Source organism: Microtus pennsylvanicus, chromosome 9, assembly GCF_037038515.1.
Source record: "Microtus pennsylvanicus isolate mMicPen1 chromosome 9, mMicPen1.hap1, whole genome shotgun sequence".
NCBI lineage: Eukaryota > Metazoa > Chordata > Mammalia > Rodentia > Cricetidae > Microtus > Microtus pennsylvanicus.
Window position 1 is genome coordinate 70,318,846 of NC_134587.1, and position 20,559 is coordinate 70,339,404.

General features: G+C 48.4%; 1 protein-coding gene across 3 annotated transcripts in view; it reads right to left on the bottom strand.

Moving 5' to 3' along the window:
- Positions 1-272: 272 nt before the first annotated feature.
- The window catches only part of Rab11fip1 (RAB11 family interacting protein 1), a 28,103-nt gene continuing 7,816 nt past the window's right edge, over positions 273-20,559 (bottom strand). The window contains exons 2-7 of one of the 3 annotated variants that reach the window (XR_012911848.1): positions 11,759-12,195; positions 9,791-10,571; positions 7,061-8,860; positions 6,106-6,214; positions 784-1,403; positions 273-593 (exon numbers count right to left, since the gene is read on the bottom strand). Coding sequence is in view for 1 of the 3 variants with exons in the window: in XM_075986457.1 (XP_075842572.1) it covers positions 1,185-1,403; positions 6,106-6,214; positions 7,061-8,860; positions 9,791-10,571; positions 11,759-12,195 (3,346 nt within the window). In the remaining 2 variants the exon portion in view is untranslated. Of the gene's footprint in view, positions 594-653; positions 1,404-6,105; positions 6,215-7,060; positions 8,861-9,790; positions 10,572-11,758; positions 12,196-20,559 lie in introns of those variants that run through there. The other 2 variants (XR_012911849.1, XM_075986457.1) reach the window with 2 other exon arrangements.

Here is a 20,559-nt window from a genome sequence, read left to right on the forward strand (position 1 = left end):
TGAGTGCTCACCTGTGTGGGAGAATATGTCTGTGTGTGTGTGAGTGCTCACCTGTGTGGGAGAATATGTCTGTGTGTGTGAGTGCTCACCTGTGTGGGAGAATATGTCTGTGTGTGTGTGAGTGCTCACCTGTGTGGGAGAATATGAAGGGCAGAGGTTTAAGGTAGCTTTTCACGTTATTAAGACAGGGTCCCTCACTGAATCCAGAGTTCCCTGTTTCAGCTAGAACGGCTGGCCAGTGAGGCCCTGGGTGGGATCTGCCCGTCCCCGCCCCCCCGCCCCCCCCCCGCCCCTCCAGCATCTGCAGCTACTGCAGGCCCTTTACCCACTGGGCTGTATCTCCCCATCCACAAGAGCGTACTTTTAAGGCTAGAAGGTAGAAGGAAATGGAAGAGGCAGCTTGTTCAAAGTCTAAGAAGGCTAGTCTCAGCTATACAGTGAGTTCAAGAGCAGCCCGGACTAGACAAGAGCCTATCTTAAAAACAGAACAATGCCCCTCCCCCAACAAAAACCCTACCCAAACAACCCTTGACTCTTCGGACGTTCACAAGACATAAAAATTTAGCATATGGCCGGGCGATGGTGGCGCACGCCTTTAATCCCAGCACTCGGGAGGCAGAGGCAGGCGGATCTCTGTGAGTTCGAGACCAGCCTAGTCTACAGAGCTAGTTCCAGGACAGGCTCCAAAGCCACAGAGAAACCCTGTCTCGAAAAACCAAAAAAAAAAAAAAACCAAAAAAAACCAAAAATTTAGCATATGCCATACCTGAGCTGCTCCAACACCAAGAAAAGGAGGTAAAACAGTCCCACAGTAGAGTCCCTTTCTGATCTCAGCCAAAGCCTGGCTTCATGGAGGATACACACTGGAAAAATCTCGGTATCAGAGAGCAACAACCCCAGTGTTAAAATACATTAGCCCCCTGAATCGGTGGCTCAGGATCAAATCGTGCATTCACAACTTAGTTAAAGGCACCGTGGCATTTAAACACATACTCTGGGAATGTACAGACAAGATTCATTGTAATAATTAACGTGGTTTCAACTAGGAGAATTGACTCTTGACAGACAAGGCACACACCCGGCGATGGGAGCCTGTGTGCTGGTTACTAGGCAGACCACACACCCTTGACTTCAAGAGGCGCCGGACACAAGATCACAAAATATCTCCACTTCCCTCCCGCAGGTCACATCTTTCCAGCCTTCTTGCCCAGCTGAGACGGCACTCGGAGGATGTTGGGCGTCTCCTCCATGACCCTGACCAGCAGGTTGTCGATGTAGTCTTCCAGCTCTCGCACCTGGAACTCCTTCTTGCTGATGGTTTCCTTCTGTTTGAGGACCAACTGGATCAGCTCGTCGTGGGTCAGTTGTGCGTAGGCGAAGGCAGGATCTGACGGCTGGTATTTCTTTGGGGAGGGAAAGAAGAGGGAATCGGTTACAAGCCACAGAGAAACCAGACATCTGAAAGGAATGCGAAGACAATGTCAGCGGCCGTCGGAGTCTCTCAGAAACCCATTTTGTTGTTATTCTTCAGCGCCTCGCTCTGTAGACCAGGCTGGCCACGAACTTGGAGATTGGTCTGGCTCTGCCCTCCCAGGTGTTGAGATTAAAGGCATGGAAATCAACTTCAACACAGGTTGGAACCAGGCAGCTGACTGAGAAAAGGACCATGGCACCACAAACAACACTTAAAAAGCAGAAACCTTCCTTGGCTCATAGCCGTCAGAGCCCTCATCTTGACTCTAGGTACATGTTGTCAGGAAATGTAGTGAGGGGGCTGGAGCCATGGCTCCGTTGTTAAGAGCACTGGCTGCTCTTTCAGAGGATCTGGCTCAATTCCTGGCACCCACACGGTGGCTCACAACCATCTATAACTCCAGTCCCAGAACCCTGCACTCTCTTCTCAGCCTCCTCCAGCACCCCCCCCCGCCCCGCCCACACGGACGCACACGCATGCTCACAGGCAAAACAACCATCTACACTAAAAGGGGCGGTGGGAAGGAACACAATGAGGCCTTGGCGGGAGACGGAGAAAGCAGCGTCAGGTAATCCTAGTGTGCACACCTGAGCCCAGTCACTCGGGAGGCTGAGGTGGATGAACCACTTGATCTCCTTTAAAACTCCTGGAGTCATACAACCAGCTATCGGTACAGAGCTGGGACAAGCAAGCCCCAAGGTAGAGCAGAAAGAAGATGTGGGGGCGCATCCTCCTGCCAACGCTGTTGGGTATTAGCCAGTGACACCAGCCTGCTACCCCTAGGCGCTCTCTGAGACCCTACCAAAACTCACTCCACACTCTCAAAACGTGTATAGCTAAAGCCACGTGCCACCGGGCCATGGACCTCACAGGCCACCTGAGTACACACTCTCTGGGTACGTGGTAGCCTGTCCCAAAGTCTGACTGTTCCTGTTTCTGAGGGGAGCATGTGTCCGGAACAGTCGCTTTTAATGAACATTTATCATCTGGGACAAGGAGACTCTAACTGCAAACCAAAGACTTCTGAGGCAAAGGGAAATCAGAGATAAGGGACTCACTAAGAAGTAACCAGTCACGTCAAGGTCTTCAGAGGGAGTAAGAAGGCGGGCGGGCCTGGCAATCTGCAGCTTAGCAGATTTATAAATCACTCAAGGTGACTTCTGCCCAGAGAATTCCAGGGCAGTAACCGGTTTTTCCCTGAGAGCCTGACACTTTCACCTTCTACCAGGAAGACCAATAAGTCAAGTCAAAAGCCTACCACCTCCAAGCAGAGCCGGGGCAGAGTAATAGTAACAGTAATAGCAACAACAGCACAGAAGCCTCCTCCCGCATCCAGGGAGCAAACTGCCCAAGGAGACCGAATTCAGAGGAATCCTACTCTCCCTGGCTGCTGTTTTCACAGATACAGCAAGCTTGAGTCCAAGTCAGATGGTGCATGAATAATCGAGATGCTGGGCTATTTCTCCCACATTTGCTTCTCCATCCCCCAACCCTTTTCAGCTTGTTGAGGACATCTATTCAGAGGGGGTGACCTTTTCTGGTCACTGTTTTTGTTCTTGTGCTGTTAAGGATTAAATTCCGGGTTTTGTGTGTGACACATCAATGCTCTACCCCTGTAGTCACTATGTGTGTGACTTCCAACACTATATTCAAATCGGGCATGATGGCACACACCTATAATCCCAGTACTCAGAATGAGTGCCTGCATCATGAAGCGAGTTCTAGACCAGCCTTTGCTATAGTGACACAGTATCTCAAAAAAAAAAAAAAAGCTAAAAATCAGTTTCATATCTACAAGTGTTCTGGGTGTTGGACACACACGCGAATGTATTTAACAATACTAAATTATGCTTAAAAAAATGGTATGAGGCTTGAGGCTGGCCGTGGAAGTACACACCTTTAATCCTGCTCTCAGGAGGCAGAGGTAGACAGGTTTGAGGCCAGCCTGGGCTACATCAAGAGTTCCAGGCCAGTCAGGGTTACAGAGTGAGACCCCGTCTCTTCCTGTCAAATGCAGTTTGCCACAGAAAAGGCGCGCACTGCCGGATGGCGGTGGCACACGCCTTTAATCCTAGCACCCGGGAAGAGGCAGGCAGATCTCTGTAATTCGAGGCTACCCTGGTCTACAGAGAGTTCCAGCACACCAGGACTGTAGAAACCTTGTCTAGAAAAACCAAAAAGTGTCCATTGATGTTTCACATCAAGAAACATGCCCTGGAGGTTTGTAGATTACACCTCTCTCTATATAAGGGTTTTATTAAGAAACACTAATTAGTGGTTGAGCATGTAGCTTGGTGACAGAGTGTGTGTTTAGCAAGTGTGGGCCCAGCATTATTAAATCCATAACAACTTGGTTCCTCTCCATCTCTTCTTTCTCTGAGACAGGACCTTGTGCACCCCATACTGGCCTTGAGTTTCTGATCCTCCTGCCTCCACCACTCAATTCTGGAGATTCAAGTGTGTCACCACATCCGGCTTTCTTTTTTCTTTCCTCTTTGCTGTCTCTCTACCGCCTTCTTTCTGAGACAAGCTCTCACTTAGCTCAGGATGGCCTTGAACTGCTGGTCCTGCCTTTCCCCAGTGCTGGGATTATAAGCGTGCTACCACCCGTTCGTGTGTTACTGAGCATCACTGGGAGGACACGGCCTTGCACTCACAAATACACAGAACAGTGGCAGTTTACAGGCAGACGGGACATGCGGTAGGAGAAGCACTAGTTAGGAAGAAAAAGGAGAGCCGCAGAAGTGGGGTGAGCGCGGAGTCCAGGGTGGAGGTGACCATAAATAATCTCAGTACATTGTATAGTCGTGTGAAATTGTCAAACACACAAAACGATTTTTTAATGGAGGCCCTAAAACAACAGCCAAGGGAATAAGCCCAAACAAACAACACTGTTGCAATGACCTCACTAGCTTTTCCTTTACTTTAGCTCTGTGATTTCTCTCCCCAGACTCTCTTATTTTGAAGTTATTTTTACAAACGCTGCTTTATGCCTAGTACAAAGCTGCTCTTCTCTAGAAAGCCAACAGCAGTCTCCCAGGAGCTTTCTGTATTTACCTAGAATATTTACTTGGGAGGGTCCAAGACCAAGAGATTTACGGCAGGCTGAGGGTAGCAGTGAGCCCACACAGGAGGCAGAGTGAGAAAGGCGCCTTTTACTAAGTTATTGTCCCACTCAGTCCCGGGAGATAAACCCTTGATTAAATGAACAGGGAAGAGGGCATAAAATGGGAATCGAGGGTCTTGTTTACTTTCTGAAAAAGAGGCATTTGCTTCTCTCTGGGCTCAATGCCTAGTACATCAGTCAAGTCAAGCAGCCAACCAATCAAAAATAGGCAGGCAGACAGACAGACAGACAGACAGACAAGGGGCTGGAGAGTCGGCTCATCAGTTTAAGAGCACTTGCTGCTCTTGTAGAGGGCTAGGTTTGGTTTCCAACACCCACATGGTGACTCACAACCATCTTTAACTCCAGTTCCAGGGGACCTAGTGCCCTCTACTGGCCTCCTTAGGTACCGGGCCCACACTTAATGTGAATATACACACAGGCAAAACACTCCTGCACATGAAATAAAAATAATTAAAATCAGAGTCGCGAAGCATTCTGCACTATAAGGAAGTGGGAAGGTGAACTGCTAGATGACTGTGGTTTAACTATATCATCTTTATGTTGTCCTCTGGCCCAACTTCCTAGTAAATATCAGGAAAACAAAAAACCTTCCTGGCAGAAAAACAAACAAACAAAAAAGATAATGCAAACTGGGTCAAATGTGAACAACCGGAGAATCCGGATGACAGTCTATAGGAGTTCTTTGTGCTATTGTTGCAACTTTGTAAATGTTGGAAACCATTTTGAAGTACAGTGATAAAATCCAGCACGTCTGTATCAAGAATTTTATATTCTTGCCTAAAGATAAAAAAGAAGCTGGGATGTGGTGGTGCACGCATTTAATTCCAGCATTCAGGGTGCTGGTGGCAGGTGGATCTCTGTGAATTTGATAACAGCCTGGTCTACAGAGTGAGTTTCAGGATAGCTAAGGCTACATGAAAAATCCTGTCTAAAAGAAACAGAAAACAAAAGGAAGGAAGGGAGGGAGGGAAGGAAGGAAAGGGAAAGGAAATCTTTTCTTTAAGGAGAACTGCCAGATGAACATGGTGGGACACCTGTGTAACCCCAGCACTCAGGAGGCTGAGTCATAAGGATTGCCTGGGCCAGTCTGGGCTACAGAGACTTTGTCTTTAAGAAAAACAAAACAAAATAAACAAAAACCACAAACATACAGTGCCAGTGGTAATCATATTGCTTAGAGACAAGAAAGAATGTAGTGAAAAATAAAATTATCCATTCAATGGACAGTCTGGGGGCCCTTAGAGGTTATCACACTCCAGACGCAGAGGTCTGCATAAGTAATTCCCAGAATTGTCCCAAGGTCTATAACTTTTGCTGTTGTTTTTGTTTTGAGACAGCATCTCGCTATGTTGCCCAGGCTGGTCTCCAGACTAAAGGAGCTCAAGTTCTCCTCCCATCAGACCCCTGTGTAGCTGCACAGATGGAGACCAGCTGTAATGGTGACTCTATACATGCAAGCTCTGCCGATGTTAGCAACATGCCAAATTCTCAGAACGCATACCTTTATAATGGCTTCGTTGATCATGTTCTCACTGATGATGGCAGCAGTGCCCAAGCTGGGGTTTGCAATCTTGGTGGCTGTTGTGTTCATCGGCTTCACGGGATGAAGCCTAGAAAAAGACAAGAAAAGGATCCTTAAGCTTTCCATAACCACAAAACTGAGGACTACTCAAAGGTGACTGCCCGCAAGACGAGCAAGGGGGAGGGGAATCATCTCCGGCCCCACATCCAGCTTCTGCCTTAGCTCCTGTGGAATTCAACGTCAAATGGATCAGAGAGTCACACACAACCACCAAAGCTCATCCCCGGCTCGGGGAGTAAGGGTGGGAGTCCCAATAGACACTAAGTCCCTCAGGCTGCTTATTGACACAAGAGCATTAAGACAGTCTCTCAAGCTGGGATGTAGCTCTGTGGTACAGTACTGGCCCAGCATGCACAAGGCCTCTGGTTCCATCCCCAGCGCTGCAAAAAAAAATTATTTTAATTAAAACAAACAAACAAACAAACCAATGTTAACAATACAGAAGAAAGACAGAAAGGAAGTTTCTCATCCTCGCAGGTGTCTACAGTAAGGGAGAGCGCAGATCATGCGAGCTGCTCTTTGAGCGGTCCTCAGAGGATGTCCTCAGCTTTGCTCTGTTCTCCTACTCCACCTCAGCTGCTTCTGAGCCCCTGAAGACACAAGCGCCCCACACTTCCGCAGCTACAGAGCTCCATCACACTGCAGGAGCATTCCTAGGTTATCTTTGAAGACTACCATATCCTTGCTACACGCGTGGCTGGATTCTTGAGTACAAACACAAAGTACATGGCCCTGCAGTGACAAGCCTTGCCGGCGAAACGGGCAAATTCTGACATCAGGACATCCGTTCGTTTTGAAGACATGGTCTCTGCAGGTAAAAGCAAAGAGAGGGCAGCTTTCCCATGCACAGACAATCTCCCCCACCGGCTCTCACCTGTGCTTGGCTGCCCCAGCTCCAGCGCTTGGCTGAGCCGGGACTGGATGTATCTCTGAGGGTGTGACCCAGGCTTGGAGGAGTGGCTTCTTCTTGCCAAAATTTTCAACTTTACCAGCGGAACCTTCTGGGGTTGCTTTTATCTGAGACTCTGCTACACTGGTGTGGTGGTCATTGGAATGTGGAGAGCGAGGCAAAGAGTGTGCAGCAGGAAAGGTCTCAGAGGGTGGGGGGCTGGGCACGGGAGAGCCCTGGGGTGTGCGGAGAGGAGAGCCTGGCCTCCCACTCGGCTCCAGTTCCTCTTTCTCGGCAGTACCAGGGCCTGGTAACTGTTTATTCACACTTGAGCTCTCGCCAAGATGGGGCTCAGCAATTCCTAGTGCTGCTGTCTTCTCGGAAGGAGCCATTCTGGAAGAGTTTGGCCTGAAGTCATGTAGATTCTCCACAAGCACCGACTCATGTGTCCCCCCACTCAGCCCCTCTGCCTTCTCCAGACCGGAAGGTGACGTGTTCAGGGGTGAAACTCCTGCTTGTGGATCAACCAGCTTTTCTGCCTCTCCTCCATCTCCAGCCTCATCTATTCTTTCATCATCTGATGCCACTTCAGGAATGGAAGGAAGAGACAAGCTCAGATCAGAGGCAGATGGGAGGTCACTCAGCGGGTCAGACAGCAGGCCTTCATGATCGCTGGCTTTGCTCTGATACTGAGTCATAAGGCCACCATTCTCCACGACCCTCCAGAGTTGGGTGCCTCTTGCTGGGCTGGCTTCACTTGTGGGATCTTCTGAGAAACTCTCGCTTTCAGAAGGAATGATGGGCTGAGGTGCCGTGGTCACAGGTTCCTCTCCTGCGCCTTCTGTGTGGGGACACTCAGGAGACTCTGCATCAAGCCTGCCTCTAGCCACAGGCCCTTCACGTGTCAGCCGCTGGGGATGGCTTCCGTCCTCCTCCTCAAGCTCAGCGGGTTTTTCTGTTTCTTCTTCCACGAAGAGTTGTTCAGAGAAGGACACACGTTTCTTGACTTTCTTTTCACCTCCACCGGCATTCGAATGTATTTCTTCGTGTTTCCTTGCTATGCTATCAAACAGGGAGGCCGCCTCTTCCTCTTGAGGAGGGGGTGCTGCTTCTTTGCCTGCAGGAGCCATCCCACCATTGTGATCGTTCTCCACAAGAGACCTAGACTGACGCTCAGAGTCTGTCTTTCCCCCTGAGGGGGACTTCTCAGCAGGGTTTGCACTGCTGCCACTCCTGAGTGAAGGCCCAGAGGGTATGTCCGGGATCTCTTCAGGTGAGGGGGCCCAGTGTTGCTCTGGGACAGGAAACTTCACGTGTTCTTCATGCTGCCTCATGGAGCTCTTTCCTGACTCATCACTGCCGGCTTCCTTCCCAGTGCCTGTCTCCCTGGTCTCGCCCCCTGAAGAATCTTCCATCCCTTTCTGCACTGGGATGGTCAGTTGTTTAAAAGCTGGTCCTGAGGCAGAAGAACCAGTGTTCGGAGCTGGCGTTACACTCTCCTTCTGAGAGACAGCCTTGAGGAACAAAGGGGGTTCTTCAGCATCAACCTCCCCCTTGCCTGTGGGGGGCCAGTGTTCAATTGGGGTGGATGTGGAGAGGGGAGCTGCCAGGGGAGATGAGAAAGAGGAGGAGGCAGAAGGACTTTCAGAGGATTGTGTCTCTGAGTCACCTCTCAGGTCAGAAAAGAGAGGGGCCTGAGGAGAGCTGGAAGGAAGGGAAGGAGAGAGAGCAGAGTCAGGGGAAGGAAGCCTGGCTTTGGGTTGGGCCTCTGGAGGTACGTCCAGTCTGCAAAAAGGACAAAATAAAATCTGCAGGTCAGTTGCAGATGCATTTCAAGAAACATAAAAACACTCATTAAAGAGGGACAGGTGTTTTGTTTTTTACATTTGGAGCAGGATCTACAAAGCCAAGGAAACGGCAATTCTTGACATACAAATGGATCGCTTTGTGTTTTTCCAGTGTCGGGGAATCAAAGCCTGGGCCTCATACATGCTAAGCAAATACTCCACAACTGAGACACACTCTCCCCACAGGAAGAGACACTGCTGGTTACCAAACACATCTGTCACACAAGGGAAACATTCAGCTGGAACAACAGGCAGCCTACAGTTCCTTTAGACAAGGCGACAAGTATGGACGTCGAAGAGAAAAGTACACCTGTGTACAATCTCCAAAGAGTTCTGCCCCCCCCCCCATACCAGAGAAATGTCAGCGTGAACGTGACTCAGAAGCTACTCCTTCTTGATGAGTCTGGTGCTTATGATCAGGTACAGAGGAGACAAAGAATGACCACAGCTACACTAAAGAGGACCAAGGGTCTCTCGCACCAGCAAACGGATGCCAAATGCCAGGAGGAAAGGCAGCCATCTCCACTGGGCAGCGTGAGGTGAAACCTTAAACCCAGGTTCTGCCCATGTACCCACTGCAACCAAGAATGCTCAGAATCGGCCACATACTCTCCTTTCACTAGAGTCTGGTTAGCTCAACGAGAAAAACAATCCCCGCCCACATAAGGCCGAGCTGTGGCTTTAGGCTGGGAAACACCTCTGCTCTTTGTGCTGGGCAAGCCAGGCCAGCAGAGGTGACAGGCTCAAATGACTTAAGACTAGCAGACTTCTGCATACACATCCTGAAACTGACCAGGTTTGCTCTAGTGGAGATTGCTAATGTCAGACAGTGGCAGAGAAAGACCCCATGTGTAGAAAACTAATTTACCTAGGCTTCACGGCTTTGGTCTGGGGAGCCCTCGCAGCGGGAACTGGTGGCTTCGGCTCAGACTTAGGCTCCAGGCCGGCTTCTGGGGCTGAGATCTGCACATCTTCAAAGCGGTTCAGGGAGTCGCCCCTCTGCGAGGCGGCAGGTACGACATCTCTCTCAGACCGTCTCCCAGGGTCTTCCTCCCTCAGCTGGGCTTCCGTGCGCGTGCCCTGCCTTTCCTTCTCTTTCTCTGAGACAGTGGGAAGAGGCTCGCCTTCACTGCCTTTAGCCGCATCTTTCTTTCCTGTCACCAGAGAAAGCAGGGAGGACTTCTTGCTCTCCTGCTTCTTGCTCTCTTTCGTTTCTCTCGGAGTCTCCACATTTGCTGGAGACACACTCTCTCTACCATCCTCGCTGGTCAGAGATCGGTAGGATGGCAAAGACATGGACTTCACAGAATCCTTGGTGGAAGCATCGGACAATTGTCTGTCAGAGGTTACTTCCCCTAGTTCCTTAGGAGACCGGGCAGCCAGGTTTTCAGTGGAGGAAAATAAATGCCTCTTCCGGAAGCCCTGTGGGGATGGGGAATTTGAAGGGCTGCTGTCCCTGACCTCACTCTTGGCCTCTGTCTGCTCCATATAAACATGGTTCCCATTGATACAGAGGTTAGATCTTGAGAGGGAGTCGTTCTTAGAGCGGAGGCCACCAAGGAAGGAGAGCCCCTCTTTCTTGGGAAGGCTGAAGTTGGTCTGGTTCGGTTGTGCGTGATCCATGCTGGGTGTTCTCTTGTGGGACATGACTGGGAAGGAAGTAAATCACAGAGGGTTAAGTTCTGGAGTGACAGTTCAGGGAGTGGAGGTATTGACTGCAAAGCCTGGTGACCTGCGTTAAATACCCAGGGCTCCCACGATCAAAAGAGAACTGACCCCCACAAGCTAGCCTCTGACCTACACACACACTAAACAAAGAGATGAAGCTGAGGCTAGAGCTCAGAGGCAAAGCATTTGTCATCAAGCCCAAAGCTCTAGGAACAAAAAGAAGAAAGAAAGAAAGAAAGAAAGAAAGAAAGAAAGAAAGAAAGAAAGAAAGAAAGAAAGAAAGAAACTCCATGAGTGAGTGAAGAAACTCCATGAGTGAGTGATTTGGGGCACAGCTCAGTGATGGGTTCCTGATAAGCCATGTATGATGCCATCAGCATTGCAAAGACAGGAAGAGGGGAGGCGTGGACGTGGGAGTGGTAATAAGTAGCTGCAGCGGGCAGTGGCATCTGTCAATTTATCAGGATTTGCACGCGTCTTCAGTCGTGGTAACCGATAGGAAGGAGCTGGTGCTGCCTACGCATCCCACAAGAATTATCAGCCCAGTCAGTCAGGGATGCTGAAGTGAAGAAATTCTGTGTTAAACCAATGGAAAAGGCAATGTTCTTGATAGAGTAACAGAGTTTGGCGGCTAAAAGGGATTCAGTAATTGAAGCTGGAGTTCAAAATACACAACTTGGGTTAAGGAGACTGGACTATTTAGCTCCCAGCAGGGATGCACCACATGGGAGTTAAGCACACGATAGAGGCTCAGCAGACATCCAAGGAATTAACGAAGTATCAGACATATAACACGGTCCTACTACAATATGGACGGTCCTATAGTTTTATTTTTTCATATACAATAGGTGCTGGGTGTGTGAGTCAGTGTTAGAGCACTTGTCCAGAATACTCAAGACCCTGGATCAGATCCCCAGGACCGTGAGAAGACAAACAGCAGCAAAAAAGCCAAAACCAAAACAAAACAAAAAAAAACCTCAAATGCACTTATTCTGTGAGCTCCAAAGCCCAGGAGAAGACATTCGTATTCTCTTAGGAAAGAAAGCCTTAGTGAACTTCATCACCATCATTGCTGTGGTAACTAAATCCCAAAGACACACCTCTTCCTTCTCAGAGCAAAGTCAGGGAGACTGCGGAAGCGGGAGAGTGAGCAAAGACGAGAACTCACCATCGGAGGTGGAGGAGGACTCATCCTCGTCATCGTCCCACCGGGACTGCAAGTCTCCGGGACGGAGCATCACTTTGTCTGGCTTGGACGTAGGCAGGACAGACATAGACTGGGAGAGCGGCGTCTTCTGCAAATTCGACTTGGAAAACAGAGTCTTGATCTTTGACTTCTTTTTCTTGTCTTTGGAGGAAGACTCCTCATCGCTGTCGACTGAGGGTGTCGTGCTGGGGACGATGGCTGAAGCGGTGTCTGAGGCGCTATCCTTGTTCTTCCCTTTGATCTTGTCCTTCAGTTTTCCAAAGGGATTCCTAGACTTATCCTTCATGGAGAGGTCAAACATGCTGGCAGTCATGTTGTTTCTCATAAACTGGATATCGACCTCGATTTCTCCTCGCTCTTTGTCCTTCTTTCCTGGCTTGGATTTCAAGGTGTACCATCTAGAGGAGGAAAGGACGAGAGGTTACCTTTGGATGGGAGCAGCTCCAACGGGGCCCTGACATCAGTGAATTCTCTCTGCTGCTCCAACCTCTCATACAAATGCTCTACACTGTCTCAGTGAGGAGCAGGAAGTGGGGCATAACACAGAACTGTTTTATTATCCATTCATTTCTGTAGTGCAAGGGGTGGAACAAGGGCCAACGTTGAGCACAGCAGGCAAATGTTCTGCCCAAGCCACATCTTTAGCCCTGTACTTGCATCTTACTAGGGATTGGACCTGGGCTTTGAGCATACCGTACAAGTACTCTACACCATTGAGCTCTATCCTCAACCCTATAATCATCTAGAATAACTATCCAATAATGAGATTTTTCTAAAAATAAACAACTTGGCACAATGATGCAGCCTAGAGTCCCAGATATTGGAGAGGGGGTACATGACTTTGAGGACAGACTAAGACCCCACCTTAGTTGGGTATGGTGGCACACGCCTTTAATCCCAGCACCTGGCAGACAAAAAAAGGCAGATCTCTGTGAGTTTGAGGCTAGCCCTGTCTACATATCCAGTTCCAGGACAGCCAGGAATACAAAATGAGACCCGATCTCAGAAAAACAAAAGGATGGGAACTAACAGAGACCCACAACTGGGCAATATGCAGAGAACGAGACCTTGAAACATTCAGTCTTAAGTGGGGCGTTGCTATCAAATCCCTCTCAGGGGAAAAAAAAATTATAGTGTGCTTGTTTTATTTGCCGGCTTGTTAATGAGAGAAAAAAGGCAGGAGTTAGGTGGGTAAGACGATCTGGGAGAAGCGAATATATTGTATAAAAATTATTTTTAATAAGAAAAAGAGTAACACTCAAATCCCTACCCACAAAATGCAAGACCCCACCTCAAAATAAAGGGAAGAATTCTATCAAATTAGTTCCAATGTCGTATTTTCCTTCAGCAAGTACAGTTAAGTTATTATACAGATTTATACATAAACACCAGATGGCTCAGCAGTTGAGAGCACTGGCTGCTCTTCCAGAAGATCCTGGTTCAACTCCCAGCACCCATATGGTGGCTCATAACCATCTGTAACTCCAGTTCCAGGAGATCCAGCACCCTCTTCTGCCTCCACGGGAGCTGCATGCATATGACACACAAGTATACACTCAGGCAAAACACCAATACACATAACATTTATAAAAAATTAAAGCTTACAGAAAGGAATAAAGCCTGGCAGGAAGAAAGGGAAAATACAAAATACAGCTTCAAAAACAAAAAGAAGATTTTGGATTTAAAAAAAAAATCTACAAATGACAAATATTGTATTATGCTTCCACTTACATGAGGGACCCAGATACCTAGAGCTGTCAAATTCACTGAAATAGAAAGTAGAATGGTGGCTGAGGGGCTTGGGGGATGGGCATAACAGAAATAATGCCTGAAGGGTACGAAACTCTAGTTTAAACTGGAAAAAAATGAAAAGATTCTGGAGACAGAGGGTGGTGCTGGTTACACAATGTGAACGGATACACAACTGCACACTTGGTGGCTACAATGATAAACTTTAGGCTGGGAATGTAGGTCAATGGTGGAACACCTGCCTAGCATTATGACACGCCTAGGGTCCAGTCCCCAGCATCATAAGAAATAAAAAGCTAAATTTTACATCTTGTCACAATTGGAAGTAATGCAAAACTGACCCGAAAGCACTCACGTCAGACTTAGCTATCAGAAAAGAATGTTTCAAACATCGCTCAAGTGTTTTACATGGCCCTTTGCAAGCTACTTAAAGACATGGCAAACGACAGGGCACCAGACCTACTCAGACTGCAAACTTCAGAAAGGGGCATCTCCTTGACATTCATTTTCCGTCGGGAAACCTGATCTCTGGTGAACTGGGAGCCCAGTTCGTTGCAGGTGCAATGTGGGACAACCAACTTCAAATACCAGCCTCCAGAGGAACCAGCCAGCCACAGGCCATCTCACAAATGGAGAAATTTCTGGTTTTTTTTCTTCAGTGACCTACTTAAGAGCCCAGGGCCGAGACTTTAAGGAAATGATGGTTTTGTCCAAATGAGCACAACTTCCTCCCTCACCTCCAACTGCAGCTCAGCAGAGGCCAATCTCCCCTGCTATTTGGCTCACCGGGCACACAGGGAGGTAGAACCCGAGCTGTGAAGCTGCACTTGCAGCGTGCCCTGCAGCGTGTGACTTGAGCTGCACAGGAGGTGAGGGGAAGGAGGCTTAGATATTGCTAGGATCCCAGTGCTGGTGCAGAGTAGCAAGGCTTCTCCATTTTCTGAGCTCCTCTTCCTTCTCCTCTGCCAGGAGGCTTGCTGATTCTCCTGATTCATTTTCAAATCCTTTCTGAGGAGGGTTTAAGATTTTTCCCCCTTTGTGTGTGTGCGCGCACTCGCGCATGCACAGAAGTGACTATGTGTGCAGGGGCTGCTAGGGATGAAATGCAAGGCCTCCTGCGTGATAGGCAAGTACTCTACTGCAGAGCTACAGCCCAGTTCATACTCTTTCAACTTAAATATCCCAAAATAAAAGGAGAGAGGGGACACTCCAACACAGCTTGCCCCCTGCCGTAACCCGTAAGATGACCACTGAAGATGCAACACACACAACTGCCAGGAAGAACTGGAACTGTACCAACAAACGCAGCCAAGACCCAGCAAAGTGAAGTGAGATGCCGGACAGGGCTGGCAACGAAAAGGTGAGGGAGGAAGGACCAGGGGCAGCTGGAGATGTGAGTCTCCTATCTTTCCAGTACTCTGTTCTAGGGCAAGGCCCGGCCTGGAATACTTTGCATATTTGTCAAGAGGTCGAGAGGATTATTTGTGTTTTTCCTTCCCTGATAGTCACGTGGTAAACGCAGTTGCCTTGGTGATGAAAGGTGTCTGGCTTTTGTAATAATACTAGCAGGCACCTGAAAAGGAGAAGTGGCTGAAAGTTGAATGTAAAGCTCACTTGGCAATAGCAGGGGCTGCAGGCTTCAGGGCCACCCAGGGAGAAGGGGCTGCCCCACCGCCACCCCAGACCTTCTCCACTAGGCTTCTGAGGCATGCAAAGGCATTCAAAGCCTTCAGAACATGCCACCTGACAACTACTGGTAGCAGGCTTGCCTTTCTAAAGGTTACCTGGACCTAAGCAAACTTGTACCCAACCCCAGAATGCTCCCCACCAATTACTACCCACCGCCCAAGCACTGGAGTGGGACTGGCTTTGGAAACTTCCAGCAGCACAGGTGAGCAGAAACCTAACCAGCTGTTCTTGCTGCTCATCTTCACAAGCAAACCTGAAGTTAACCAGCCCGTAGCCGAGGAAGCTCCAGGGCTCCCTTTAGGGGCGAGGAAAGCAGAGTTGGAATCATAGGTAGAGAGCAAGCATCCCAACAAACGCCATCAAGAGTGTTCACACTACAGCAAAGAAAAGAATGTTTCGGCCAATACAACCCTCCTGCTAAAAAGCCAGGCCACCAAGAGATGCTTGACATCAGCCTAACCAGAAGCCACAGTGAAATCGCCTGGCAGCCAGCAGACAAGATATTCTGTTTTTCTTGTTTCGTTCTTTTTATTTTTTAAAATTCTTTATATGAATTACATCCTGACCAAGTTTTACCTCCTCTACTCCTTCCAGTGCCCCCCCCCCATCTATTCTCTCTCCCCTAGATCCACTCCTCCATTTCCAGAGGGAGAGTGCAGGTATCCCAGGGATAACAACTGAGCACAGCATAACAAATTATAATAAGCTAGGCACAAACCCTCCTATTAAGGTTGAACAAGGCAACCCAATAGGAGGAAAAGGGTCCTAAGCGCAGGCAAAAAGCCAGAGATCCCCACCCCCAACACACACACACACACACACACACACACACACACACACACTGTTAAGAGTCCCACAAGACCACCAAACTACTCAACCAGAAACCATACATACACGCTCAGACCCATGCAGGCTCCCTGATGCAGGCTCTCTGAGCCCCTATGAGCCTGCTTAGTTGATTCTGCGGGTTGTGCCCTCATGGTCAGACAAGATAGTCTAAGAGACTTGTGTCCCAAATATTAAAATGTCCTCAGGAGTCTCATGGTGAGGAAAGGAAAAGGAAGGTGCCGGCTAGAGGAGGAAACTTCTCCCAAGGGAGAGATTTCACAGAGTTCTACAGGGAACACTGGAGCCTGGTAATGCTGATGGATGATGGGGTGGGGGTCACGCGAGACTGCTTAGTTATGCATACCATTTGCCCTGTATTTAAACCCACCTCAAGTCAGACTTGAAGGCTGCCAGACCTCCTCCCACTGTGGCTTTCCTGCTTTTCAGCACTACTTGTCTCTTTAGGGGCACACTGGGGTGGTGGGCAAGCCTTTGATCTGCCAGAGCCCAGGCTTTGAGCCTGAAAACTCCATTAACAAAGTTCACGAATCGGGCCCTCTGGAATCCCAAATCGGATTACGGCTGTGGGCTTCAACATTACTATCAACACCAGTTTTTGGTGCTTCTGTCTTTTTTTTTTTAATTCACTTAATTCCTGTCCCCTCCGAGAAGCAGTTAATAACTAACCTCCGACGCCACACGGCATAGGGCTGTAGTGTGGGTGTTCAGTATCACCTTTCACATGGAGCCGGGAAGCGTCCGTTAATCTTTCCATCAGGGTTGGGCTCATTTTTCTGTCCAAAGGGCAGAGTGCAGCAGGAAAGCCATAATCCCATACAAGAAGTTTATTTTTAAGCCCACGATATGAAAAAAAGTCATTAACCTATCAAAAAATAAAATCCTATGATTTTTGTATATGAGGCAAGGACTCCATCACCAAGCTATATGCCTAGCCCTTCTAGAAATAATGACCACTTTTGTATTCTCCCAACTGAAAAACATAAGTTATCTAAATAATCTACTTCATGGTGTTTATGTAGGTTTTTTGGGGGTGGGTGGGGTGGGGAGGTGAGGGTTCCAAGATAATATAAGGCAGTTAAAAATACACCAATTGTTGATTTTGTTTCCCAGTTATTATACCCAGTGGTGTCTTAAGGAGATAAGCAATCACATTTATAATCTAGCACTTGGGAGGAGGAGGCAGGAGGATAGTGAGATACTGGTCTTGAACAAATCCTGCTCTTGTTGGAAGGGCAGGGAGGATGAATGAGGGGATGCTGGAGACAGGATCTTCCTCCACAGACAAGGGAAAATATGAGTTTTCCCATGGCAGCCCTACACACATAAAGCTCACACTGGGGGGTAAAGGGCTGCCAGGAGGGCCTCAGAATCACCCTGGGGCTGGAGCGAACAAGCTTGTCATATTCCAGAAGGTGACCAGATGTACAGAAACCACGGTCTTCAAGATCCCATGCAAACATACTTATATGCTTTGCACCGCAGTTACAGGGGAGAAGAGGCCCATGGTTTGCCAGGGACTGCCTCCTTTCTATTTCATTTTTAAAAATCTGAAAATTGCATTTATTTATTAGTGTGTATCTGTGTGTACACCCTGTATGTATGGGAGCAAACGTGTCATGGTGAGCACACATCACAGGAGCTGGTGAGTGGCTCCTGGGTACAGAAGGGTTTGGCATTAAGTCCCTTTACTCTCTGAACCTCACCACTGCTCCTGCTGCCAACTTCTGACTTTGAACATCGGGACAACTGCTGGAAACTTCCTCACCGTGCAGCATGCAAAAATATTCCGTGTAATAAGACATCCCTACTAAAGCACAAACTCTGCGCAAACAAGACTCTCAACTCACTTAAGGCCCCACAGACTACAGAGACACCTGTCTTGGAAAACTAATACAAGTGCATCTACTCTGAACCTCAGAAGGGTCCAGAAAAGGGAAGGCCAAGAACACCACCAGCTCTGCCACTCTAGACACACAGAGTTTATTTCGAGGTCTCTGGGTCTAGCTTAGACCTCAGGGTCAGCACAACTACACTTCCCTTTTCAGGCCAAATCTCAACTACCCGCTGTGGCACAAGTCAGTGTCATCCTCACAGAAACCCAGCAGCATCAGGACCCTGAGGGTTATGGCTCCTCCGGGAGGAAGGAAGAACAGAGCAGCGCCCTAAGGGTGTCAGGAAGCAAGACAGTCTTCTCCTAGACGGAGGTGTCTTGTGAAGCAGCCCAGAAACAGTCTTCCCTGGGGATTATAAGTAGGGCAGAATGCCACGCTGTGGGCTGCTGAGATCCAAACATCTGTGCCCTGGATAGCACGGCAGCAGTGCGGAACAGCCACGCAGAGCGGCGGGGCGGGACGCTTATGACCTGTATCACCGTGCGGAGCAGTCGCGCAGAGCGGCGGGGCGGGACGCTTATGACCTGTATCACGCTGGCAGTGTGAACTCTACAGCCGCCGTGCAGTTCAGCAAGTCTCGCTGTGGAATGAGGTGGGTAGGTGGCAACAGGGCCCGACTTTGATCACAGAATTACCCATTGGCTAATCCTCCACTCCCGAACCTTCCTTCTGCCCACTGTCAGTGGCCGGAAGAACGAGTCCACCCCGAGCAGGGGACGGCTCCTGCAGTTGCTTTAATTTCCGCCCTCTAAAACAGCCATTTTAGTAGCACGGAAAAGCTCCTTATTAGGAGTCACCAAACTCGGTCCCGAGAGCTGGTAAGTGACGCGAAGAAGAAAACACAGGAAGGGCAGGTGAAGAAGGATTTGGAGCAGTGAGATGGCTTAGCAGATAAGGCATTTGTGGCTGGCCTAGATGACTGGAGTTAGGTCCCTGGGACTCATGTGGAGGGAGAGAAGTCAACTGACTCAAGCTGTCCTCTGAACTTTATATGTGCACATCACACACACACACACACACACACACACACTAAAGTAAAGCAATGCTTTTGGTACTTTTATTGTCTGGTCTTTCGAAATTCTCTTAGAAAGTGATCAAACCAACAGAGTGTGGTGGAGTTTGCTTGGAATCCAGGATTTTGACTTGAGGCAGGAGGATCTGAGAGAGTTTTAGGCCAGCCTGAGCTACATAGCAAGATCCTGTCTCGAAAACAAACAAAAGCAAAAACAAAATCGCCCCCTCACACACATACAGAAGACATGTTACAAGAAAAGGAAAAATCAGGTATGTTTTTAGACGCACACTCACTCAATCCCGTGCTAATCCAACCACTACTGTTTCATACATACCCCTTAATTTTACTTCCTGTACAGTTAACAGCTCCCAGCTGACCCAACCCTTCTCTGGTTCCAGCTCCCCCTGAGACAAGGCTGAGGGTCCCTGCCTCAGAAGGACGTCATAAAGTTTAGATGATTTAATATATGTAAGTGCCTAGAAGAAGGCCTGCTGTAAGTCTTAGCTATAATTACGACTTAGCTGGAATCAGAATGCACAGGCAGTTTTTTGCAGCCTATGGCACATGTCTTATAATCATCATACCACCAATTCCGATGGCTGCATGACATCCCACCCCGAGTACCGTACAACTGACCCAGTCACAAGGTTCCTGACATGAAAATGGGGAAGACAAACAGTTCTAAGTATGTTACCAAATACTCAAACAAGCCCACCTAACCTAAGTATTGATGGACTGGCATTTGAAGACTGCAGACGTAGGAAAACATTCACCTATATAATTAGTATTACATAATTTCCATAAGGATTTTTTTTAATGGAAGAACTTAAAAATAATGTGATCGAAGTATATGTTCTGGAACTTATTGGGGATGTGAAGATCATCACTGAAGGCTTTATGGCTTTTATACCAGTGGGTGGGTGGGACCGAGAGGCTCCTGGGATTAGCAGTGCCAGGGGGCACCACAGTTGATTTCAGTACATGTGGATCAGGGTGCTTCTAAGCAGACAACAATTCTAAGCACCCTTATTAAAATATTTTCTAAGAATTAGAAATTTTTACTCAGCCGGGTGGTGGTGGCGCATGTCTTTAATCCCAGCACTTGGGAGGCAGAGGCAGGAGGATCTCCTAGTTTGAGGCCAGCTTGGTTATAGAGCCAGTTCAGGGACAATCATGGCCACAAAAGAGACCCTGCCTCAAAAAAAAAAAATAACTCATTTTTCAACACGTCAGCCTATCATTTCTAAAGTTATCTACTTATGAAGTTGATCATATTTAAGATAGCCACAAATGGTACTACTGTATGATGAGACCTGGGACCTCTGCTCTTGCCGGGATATAACGGCCACCCATGTATCACGTTTGGCCTGGCAAAGGAATTTATCATGACAGTGATGTCCCTCACAAAAAGAGTTTAAGGGTGGGTAAAGAAAGAGCCTCCGCGCCTTGGCCAAGACAAAAGAAAACAAACTTCAGGGACCAACATCAAAGACCATTCCTTCCGCCCCTCACCCTGCACACAGATGAACTGTGCTCCCTCTATGAGCTCCTGGCACGGGAGCAGAGAG